The sequence below is a fragment of the Theobroma cacao genome, chromosome 6 (assembly GCF_000208745.1).
Source record: "Theobroma cacao cultivar B97-61/B2 chromosome 6, Criollo_cocoa_genome_V2, whole genome shotgun sequence".
Taxonomy (NCBI): Eukaryota; Viridiplantae; Streptophyta; class Magnoliopsida; order Malvales; family Malvaceae; genus Theobroma; species Theobroma cacao.
This window is the reverse complement of record NC_030855.1, coordinates 17215461-17226115: the sequence shown is the minus strand read 5'-3', so window position 1 is coordinate 17226115 and position 10655 is coordinate 17215461. Positions and strand designations below refer to the sequence as shown.

Sequence of the window (10655 nt, the reverse complement as noted above, 5' to 3'; positions counted from 1 at the left end):
AAAAAAAATATTAATAATAGAAAATAAATAAATAAATAAATATAATAAAAAATCTAAGACAATAACTAATTTAAAATAAGCATTAAATGAAATCATAAACAATTTATCTAATTATAAAAGGAGAATATAAGAGTAACTTAGAATAAAAATGTAAGATATAAAAAATAATAATTAGAAATAAAATATAAAAAAATATATAATAAAAAATATATAATAAAGTAAAAATAAAAATAATTAAATAATAATAATACTAAAAATAGTTAACTACATTAGCATAACATATATATATATATCATTGCATATAAGTATTTTTGTTTACGAGTTAAGCCCCAATTATGGGATCTTCAGAGAATCTTGCGAAGACGGGTATTTCTCAGAAAGTTCTCTAGGTGAAAAGATGTCCTCAGGTCCCACCAGTATGATGGGAGGGCTCGAGAAACATCTTTAATAAAAGGCTTTCGCCCGAATTAGGTTCATTATGCACAAAAATATTATTTTAAAAGAAAACGTACGATGACCCCGATGACGAAATTTATTCGTCGAATTTGCGAAGGCGAATTTCTCAAATAATTCCCTAGGTGAGAAAATACCACAGATCCCACCAGTATGATGGACGGATCCGAGAGAATATCCTCGATAAAAGGTTATTCATCCGACATATTTTTATCCCGCGTCATGCATTTCATTTTGCCTCACATTTGCATTCCATTTTAGGTTAAATAGGAGATAAAATAAGAGAATAATAACTAAGAAAATATAGTGAACTTAAAAATTAAAGCCTAATAAGATAATCTAAGAATGGTACCGTTCATGGAATGGGCATCCCGGGGGTGCTAATCCTTCCCCGGGGGTAACCGTACTCTCGAGCCTAGATCTAAAAAAAAATTGTAGACCAGTTTAAGGTTCTTTTTGGCGGACTTAAAATTAATTTAAAGCTTCATCGATTAGAATCGAGTCAATAGGTGGCCAATCGTACCTAGTAAAAAAGATTAGTGGCGACTCCTAGTTTTAGAGCTTTCACTCGCGTCTGGCGATCGGGTTCTCGGACCCGCACTTTATGACAGCTGGAGACTCCACTGGGGATTTTTGAGCGTCGAACCATTAAATAATAATAGGTTATCCAAGACTTTAAATAATTCGATGTTTCCTTAGTGTTAATGATTTGTTATGCATATTTTGTTTGGTGCATTCATTTATTTCGCATTTATTACTTTATTGCTTTTAATAATTGTGGGGGTTTAGGATAGAGGGATGTGAGATTATTGGTCCAAAATCGATGTCTTCTTTCACACATACAGCACATTTTTTGCATTCATGCATAAACCCTCCACCCGGGTTATGTCCTTCTTAGGAGGGAGTTTAGTAACTACACTCTCGTGAGGTGATAACCTCCGCACGGGCTAGTGAAGACTCCTACTCAAATCGAATCTAGTCCGTTTGAAGCTTGTAATGGGTGAGGACCGGGGTGCCTTACTAGTCAGCGTGGACAACAGTGAGGAACGATTTGGGAACCCTAGCTCTGTCTATAATCCCAACTTAGCATATAGAATACCGAGAACAGCTTAACCCTAGGTAAGGCCTTACCCGTAAGGATATACCCCATAAATAGGTACACATGAAGGAATTTCTTCCACTCCCTCTATTTTAAATTATGCCACGAGATAATAAAGTATCGTGGAGTAGATAGTAATACCCATGATATTGCTTATAATTCTCTCATTATTTTTAACACTTCATTCTTTCTTTTTACTATACTAACTTAAGTTTATTTTTCTTGTCATTGGCATTTTACATGTTCATTCGCATACATTGTAATTGCATATAGGAGAAATATTGGCTACACAACATCCAACCTAAGAGATCCCGATTACATCCATGGCATCGTCATCAGCAAGTCCACTCAACATATATAGAAATGACTATGAGATAGAGTTACAGATAGGGCAGATTCAACAAGAAAAAGGATATTGTTTGACCCAAGGACATATCCCAACTTTACCCGAAAGAGTTCACTTGGACCTTCAGCAGAATGACTTCATAGAGATGATAGAAATTTGAGAACAATGGAGATGTGCTCACCGAAAAAATTTTTAGAGCAAGTATGGACACATTGCATGGCTCCTATATGTACTTGTTGATGACCAAATGCTTCGAGCCATCGTCCAATTTTGGGATCCTTCATACCGTTGCTTTGTTTTTAACAAGGTGGACATGACCTTTACCATAGAAGAGTACTCCTCTCTACTCTGGATAGATCACATGCAGCCTGACAAGATCTATTGGAGGGCCCAAAAGACGGGACATCGGTGAAAGTTGGCCAAGTTGCTAGGAATGACTACGGTAGAAGTGGATCAGCACCTGAAGAAGAAAAGAGACACAGAATGCCTTCCGTGGAGTTTCTTAAACGGATATATTAAAAAACACATAGAGGATGAACAAGGTTTCCTAACTTTCGTGATGGCAATCTATGGCTTAGTGGTCTTCCCGAAGGTTCTAGGTCATGTAGAGGTATCAGTCATAGACTTTTTCGATTAGATGACGAGGAGCATCAACTCGGCCCCATCCATCTTAGCTGAAACCTTCAGATCCTTAAATTTCTGTCGGCGCAAAGGCGAGGGACGATTCATCGGATGTGCCCAACTCTTAACCATATAGATCAAAAGCCATTTTGAATGCAAAGAGAGCAAATTTTGAAAGCCTTTTCTATCTGCGAGTCGCCCTATCCTTGAGTTCTACGAAAGTGAATGACCCGACTATTAGAAGAAAGAAGAGTGGGTCGCGAGGCTCCGGAGGTTAATGAGCGTTGAAGTGACTTGGAGAGCTCCATGGATGCCGCGAATGCAAGTAATGTATAAATACGAAGACAAGTCGTGGGTGCCGCTGATGGGACCATGAGGAGCCATTAGCTATGCACCGATAATGATACGGAGACAATTCGGATTTGAGCAATTCGTGCCCATGACTCACCAGCTCAACCAATTAGAGTTTACATATGGAGAGCTGAAAACCCTAAAAAAAATTAAGGAAATTGCACAAGACTGGAAGAAAACGTGTCGAGTGGATCAAGGGAGGTTTACCAATGAAGTCACCACAGGATATGATACTTGGCACGACCAAAGGGTGAAAAATGTTGTATGCCCCCCAAGAAATCCATCAAAACATCCCATAAACCCAGAACCTCAAGATGTTCTGCTAGAGAGCGAGTTGACAAGAAAAAGACTTGAAAAGGAGATGATGAATATGAAGCGGAGACATGAGGATGAACTAGAAGAAGTGAAGAAAGAGACGATTAGAAAGGTACAAATGGCTTTGGAAGAGCGGGATGAGTGGCAAAGTAAGTTTAAGGAAGTGAACGTGGCAAATTCTTCTCTAATAGCCAGAATGCAAGAACTCCAAAGTGTCAACAATGCTTTGCAGCACGAGGTACGAAGATAAGAACAAACTATCCAAGAGTTGAAAAATGACTACGACTTGATAGAAACTGCCATGGAGGGCTACAAGGCACAGTATGATGCAGTAAAGTAAGAGTATTTCCAAATGAAGGAAAGAAATGATTCGTGCACACAGAGCCTTCAAAGGAAAGAAGTTGAAATGCGATGGATACTGAGACAAATGAGAGAAGTGGCAGTTAGAGTGCAAGTAATGGCAGACAAGACCGAAGAACTCAGGCGATAGATTCTTCCGAGGGATGAATTGAGTGAGCGGTTGATCGATCACCTCAGGATGGTTAGGGACCAATATGACAAAGTTGATTTTTCCTTTTGGTAGTTTTGTAATGGTTTTAGACAATGATGTAATCGGATATTTCAGTTTTATGGATGTGGATTTTCTTATGGTAATGTTGGATGGCTAATGTTTTTCCTATTTTTTTCAAACACATTTCACTTGCATCATAGTTGCATGATTCATATAAATAATAACAAATGACAATGCATTCATCAACATAAAATTCTAACTTATCCATTTGGCCCGTAAAGAACAAAATTCCAGAGAAACGAACCCTACACAAATACAACACAAGAGCTCACTCTAAGATCATGGGGGACGAACACTCGGAGAGAATGGACAAGATCGAGAAGAAACAAGAAGAGATTATGGGTCAGTTGTCAAAGATTTTGGAGTTGATGTCGATAGATAAAGAGAAGAGAGTGACGGGGAGTTCTCGTGCACCAGAAGATGTTCAACAGACAGAAGCCAATACAGACCCTGTATATCCACTAGGATTCACACCACCACCAGCAAGAAATGCGTCTATCCCCATGCCATCGATAGGACAATATCCGTTCTTTGGGATGCCAATGCCTACAGGGTCACCATCGACTTATGCCCAACAAAGGTCAATTAGAGGGGCAAGTCCTTTAGACCCCATCTCTGTACCTAATATGGACGATCCGAAAGAATAAAAGAAGCTCAAGTGTGGATCCGTTGAATAGAAGGACAATCCTGATACCCACTAGAAATTTGACCTTTTGGAAGAGAGACTACCCATGATAGAAGGAATGGGAATGTATTGCTCTATGGATGCAATCGAACTCTGTCTCGTTCCAGATGTGGTTATACCCCCAAAATTCAAAGTTTTAGACTTTGAAAAGTATGATGGAACCAAGTGCCTGGTCACACATATCACCATGTATTGCAGAAGGATGGCTGCATATGCCCATGATGACAAGCTCTTGATGCATTACTTCCAAGATAGCCTCATTGGTGCTGCAGCAAAGTGGTATGTCCAACTGGACCGCAATCGAATTCACACATGAAAGGACCTTGCTCAGGTGTTTGTAGCTCAGTATAAGCATGTTACAGATATAGCTCAGGATCGCCTTTCTTTACAAAACAAGGAGAAGAAACCCACTGAAAGCTTCAAAGAATATGCTCAAAGATGGAGGAATATGGTTTCTCAAGTTCAGCCACCATTGATTGAAAAAGAGACCACCGTGATGTTCGTTAACATCTTGCGAGCCCCTTACTATGAACGATTGGTTGGTAGTGCCACAAAGAACTTCACTGATATGGTGATTTTAGGAGAGATGATAGAGACTACCATTAGGCAAGGGAAGATAGAAGGAGGTGATGAGGTCCACACGAAAAAAGGGGAAACTTTTAAGAAGAAGGAAGGAGAAGCCCAAGCCATCACTTCGGGACAACCCCAATGAGGAAGCTACAACCCTTACCAACTATATCCACCATACCTCTATTACCCAATTGTGAATAACGCTTCACAAAGCCCATACCTATATCCACCCATGCCAAATGCCTTTTCTAACCTGTACCCATATGCTCAAATCCAACGGAAACCTTACCCCACAAATATCCACCCACCTACTTTCACACCCGTTACAGCTTCAACCACACAACAAACAACACCTTCAAACAACCATACTGCCGGTGAATCAAGAGGATGGCGAAACAAGCAAGAGAAAGTGCAGTTTGACCCAATCCCAATCCCATATGCTGAACTCTTCACTCAATTATTTACAAACTATCTAGTGGCACCTTTATACATAGAGCCATTAAAACCTCCATTCCCGAGATGGTATGACGCTTCCGCCCATTGTGATTATCATTATGGAATCGAAGGTCACTCGATCGAGAATTGTACAGCATTCAAGCATAAAGTGCAAAGGTTGATCAAGACAGGAATCCTGAATTTTGAAAAGAAGCCGAAACAGAATGTTAACAACAACCCACTGTCAAATCATGCTGGGGCAGGGGTAAATGCAATCGAAGAGGAGGTGTACGTTAAAAGGAACATTCGAGAAGTGGAAACCCCCATGGAGAAAGTGTTTGAAGCCTTGGTAAAGGCCGATATGCTCGAGGTTTAGCCGAAATGTCTTGATGTGAATGACTCAAGAGATATCCAAGGACCATACTGCTTATATCACAAAGGATGTGTGGGGCATTTAATTCGAGATTGTAGTTCTTTCTGAAAGAAAGTGCAAAGAATGATGGACGAATCAAGGATTGAATTCTACGTGGAAGACTCAAGGCCAGCAGTAAACATGATGGCCAAAGAGTCCACTCACCCAATGAAGATAAAACCTTTAACCATTTTCTATGAACCAAGAGGAGAGTCTGTGGAAGATAGAACCCATGCCAAAATGACCATCGAAGTCCCTAAACCTTTCCCCTACAAAGATGATAAAGCTGTCCCGTGGAACTACAATTGCAATGTACAGGTTTCAAATGCGGGGAAATGAATGGCCGAATCTCAAGATAATGCTGCAAATATAACTGGTGTTGGGGGGATTACCGCAACAAACGTTGCTATACACCGAAGGCATTAGAGAATCTTAGGAAGGAGAAGGGAAAAGAAAAAGAGCAAAATCCGAGAGAATGAAAAGTGCAATCTTAAGAATCGACAAATGGCTCAAAAGGGTCGGTGACGGAAAAAGAAACTGTCGAGTTCCTCAATTTCATTAAACATAATGAGTACAATGTAGTCGAGCAATTGAACAGGTTGCTTGCTCGTATTTCACTACTATCTTTGCTCCTCAACTCGGAACCACATAGGAACTCTTTGATGAGGATTCTGAACCAAACATATGTGGATCATGACATTTCAGTTGAAAATTTGGACTACATCATTGGGAACATTTCAGTGGGTAACATAATATCCTTTAGTGATGAAGAAATCCCTTCTGGAGGTAGGGAAAACTACAAAGCCTTGCATATCACTACTAAGTGTAAAAGCTGTACCGTCGTAAAAATGCTGCTTGATAACGGATTGTCATTGAATGTGATGCCCATGAGGACCTTGGCCTGCTTACCCATCGACATGTCTTACATGAGAAAAAGCTAGATGATTGTGAGAGCCTTTGATGGGACGAGGAGAAAAGTAGTAGAGGACATTGAGATACCGATAAAAATCGACCTGTGTACCTTTACCACTGAATTCCAGGTTATGGATATCGCTCTTTCATACAATTATTTGTTGGGAAGACCTTGGATCCACTTAGCTGAGGTCATACCTTCATCGCTTCACCAAAAAGTCAAGTTCATCGTGGATGGGAAGATTGCATGTGTTAACGGGGAAGAGGACTTACTCATAAGCAAGCCAGCGGATACTCCTTACGTGGAAGCGGCGGAAGAAGTGCCTGAATGTTCCTTTCGATCCTTTAAGTTTGTTAACACCACATATGTTAGAGAAGGAACCACACTACCCTTTCGAGGCTTTCCAAAACCACCAAGATGGCTGTCAGTCAGATAGTAGGGAAAGGATATCGAGCGGGGACAGAACTGAGAAAAGAGCTGCAAGGCATTAAAAGGCCAATACGTGTTACCAAAAATGAAGAAAGGTTTGGCCTAGGATATAAGCCGACTAAGAAGGAAAGGGAAGAAATGATAGCCGAAAGAAGAAGAGAAAGGTTGGCTCGCTTTAAGGGGCACGGGTTGGAAAACCATAGAATGATATATCATCATCTCTACGAGACATTTTGGTTTAGAGGTTGCATCTTTCCTGAATCACTCACCGTTGGGAGCCGAGAATCAGTGTCAGCATTAAGGGAAGTCTTTTCTGATTTATCAATATATGTAACGGAGAAAGACGAAGAGCAGCTAGAAAATATGGAGGGGATCCCTACTACATACCTCGGACCATCTGAGCTGAAGTTGAGCAGCTGGACCACCATGAGCTTACTAGTCACTTGTGATTCAATTTCAAAGTAATGCAAACTAAACATCTGTGCTTATGTCCAAGAGCATTGAAAATTTTATGTATCGAGCTTTTTATCATTTATCATTCTAATAAATTGACATGCGTAGTGCATTTCTCATATCTCCCCTCATGATTCATCATTTCCATTCTTGTCATCTCATCCCTTTTATTTTGACTATTTATCTATACAATAGCTATACATCTTTCAATTCCCTTTACCTTCCAAGATTCCAAATAATGAATGCGAAGATGATAGTGATAGTGGTTTTGAGGTTAATTTTGAAAAAGGTATAAGTGTCAACGAACTTGACGATACAGAAAACGTAGAGGATTATGATTTAACTCCGGACTTGTTAAGACTAGTAGAACAGGAGAGAGACAAATTGTCTCACATCAAGAGACACTTGAAACGATTAATTTGGGAAATGAAGAAAATAAGAAAGAAGTTAGAATTGGTACGATGTTGGTGCCGACTGAAAAAGAAAAACTAATAAAGCTACTTCATGAATATGTAGATGTGTTTGCATGGTCCTATCAAGATATGCCAAGACTCAATACAGACATTGTAGGCCATAAACTGCCTTTGAAACCTGAATGCAAACTAATTAAGCAAAAATCGAGAAGAATGAAACCTAAAATGCTGTTGAAAATTAAGAAAGAGGTGAAAAAGCAGTTCGATGTAGGATTCTTGGAAGTAGCTAAGTACCCCGAATGGGTTGCAAATATTGTCCCAGTGCCTAAAAAAGATGGAAAAGTAAGAATGTGTGTGGACTATCGAGATTTGAATAGAGCAAGCCCAAAAGATAATTTTTTTTTACCCCACATTGACACCCTTGTTGACAATACTACCAGTCATTTCATGTTTTCCTTTATGGATGATTTTTCAGGGTATAACCAAATTAAGATGGCACTAGAGGATAGAGAAAAAACTACCTTTATAACTATGTGGGGGACCTTTTGTTATAAGGTAATACCATTTGGTTTGAAGAATGCTAGGGCAACTTATCAACGAGCCATAGTGACTCTTTTCCATGATATGATGCACAGAGAGGTTGAGGTGTATGTGGATGATATGATTATAAAAGCTCACAAAACAGAGGACCATGCGACCAATCTTGAAAGGTTGTTTAAGAGGTTACAGAAGTTTCAGCTCATATTAAATCCGACAAAGTGCACTTTTAGAGTCACTTCAGGAAAGTTACTTGGTTACGTCGTTAGTGAAAGAAGAATAGAAGTTGACCCAGATAAGGTTCAAGCAATCCGTGATATGCCTCCTCCCAAAACGCAAAAAGAAGTTAAAGGATTCTTAGGAAGGTTAAATTATATAGCTCGGTTCATATCACAACTCACACTCAAATGTGACCCAATCTTCAAGCTCCTTCGCAAACACAATCCTAGGGCATGGAACGAGGAGTGCCAAGTTACTTTTGACAAGGTTAAAGAATATATGTTGAGTCCGCTAGTGTTGGTATCACCTGTGGTCGGGAGACCCCTCTTTTTGTACTTGACAGTAAATGAGGGATCCATGGGATGTGTGTTGGGACAGCATGATGAAACTGGTAAGAAAGAAAGAGTAGTTTACTACTTGAGTAAAAAGTTCACTGAGTACGAGTCCAAGTATTCCTCGTTGGAAAAGATGTGTTGTGCTTTAGCATGGACGGCGCATCGACTCAGGCAGTACATGCTATATCATACCACTTGGCTCATTGCAAAGTTGGATCCTATTAAATACATCTTCGAGAGACCATCCTTATCAGGTAAAGTGGCAAGATGACAAGTGTTGTTGTCTGAATATGATATTGTGTACGTGTCTCAAACAGTTATCAAAGGAAGTGCACTCGCTGATTTTTTGGCGAAAAGGGTAGAAAATGATTATGAGCCAATGAAGTTTGAGTTTCCGGATGAGGACTTGATGTCAATATGCTAAACAAGTGAGAAGGAATCAGAGAAAGAGAATTGGAAGATGTTTTTCGATGGAGCTTCGAATGACTTGGGGCATGGCATAGGGGTTGTGTTAGTATCACCAGAAGGAGGTCATTATCCCATTATAGCCAAGCTCAATTTCTATTGCACCAATAATGTGGCTGAATATGAAGCTTGTGTCATGGGACTTCAGGCAGAAATTGAGAGGAAAATTCACATTTTGAAAGTATTTGGGGATTTTGCTTTGGTTATTTATCAGTTACGAGGAGAATGGGAGACACGCGACTCGAAGTTAGTCCGATGTCATAAGTTTATTTCAAAGTTGATTGAAAATTTTGATAAGATTTGCTTCACCCATTTACCCCGAGAGGAGAACCAAATGGCTGATGTATTAGTCACACTAGCAGCAATGTTCAAAGTTGGTACCGATGTTAAGATTCAACCCATCATGATTAATCTTCGAGAGTGCCCTGCACACTACTTCAGTGTAGAGGAAGAAGTAGACGAGAAACCGTGGTACCATGATATTATGCATTATCTCAAGTTTCAGCAATATCTGAAACAAAGCTCAGAAAATGATAAGAAAACCATTAGAAAGTTGGCAATGAATTTCTTCTTGGATGGGGACATCTTATACAAGAGAAGTAGGGATCAAGTGCTTTTGAGATGTGTGGATTCAGCAGAGGCTTGGAGAATAGTTGAGGAAGTTCACGAAGGAATTTGTGGGGCACATGCAAGTGGGCATATGTTGGCAAGACAGGTCATGAGAGCAGGGTATTACTAGCTCACGTTGGAAACGGATTGTATAGATTTCGCTCGAAAGTGTCACAAGTGTCAGATATACACAGACAGAATCCACACTCCTGCAAATTCATTGCATGTATTGACATCACCATGGCCATTCTCAATGTGGGGCATGGATGTGATTGGGTTAATAACCCCAAAGGCATCAAATGTGCATCGGTTTATTCTGGTGGTGATTAACTACTTCCCTAAGTGAGTAGAAGCAGCATCTTATGCCAATGTGACCTAGAAAGTGGTATGCAAGTTCATCCAAAAAGAAATAATATGCCGCTAT

At 39.8% G+C, this 10655-nt stretch overlaps 1 protein-coding gene across 1 annotated transcript; it reads left to right on the top strand.

Annotated features, from left to right (window-relative positions):
- Positions 9618-10361, top strand: LOC108662444. The gene has a single exon (XM_018122815.1). It carries the CDS (start codon positions 9618-9620, stop codon positions 10359-10361), a length of 744 nt encoding a protein of 247 aa, XP_017978304.1.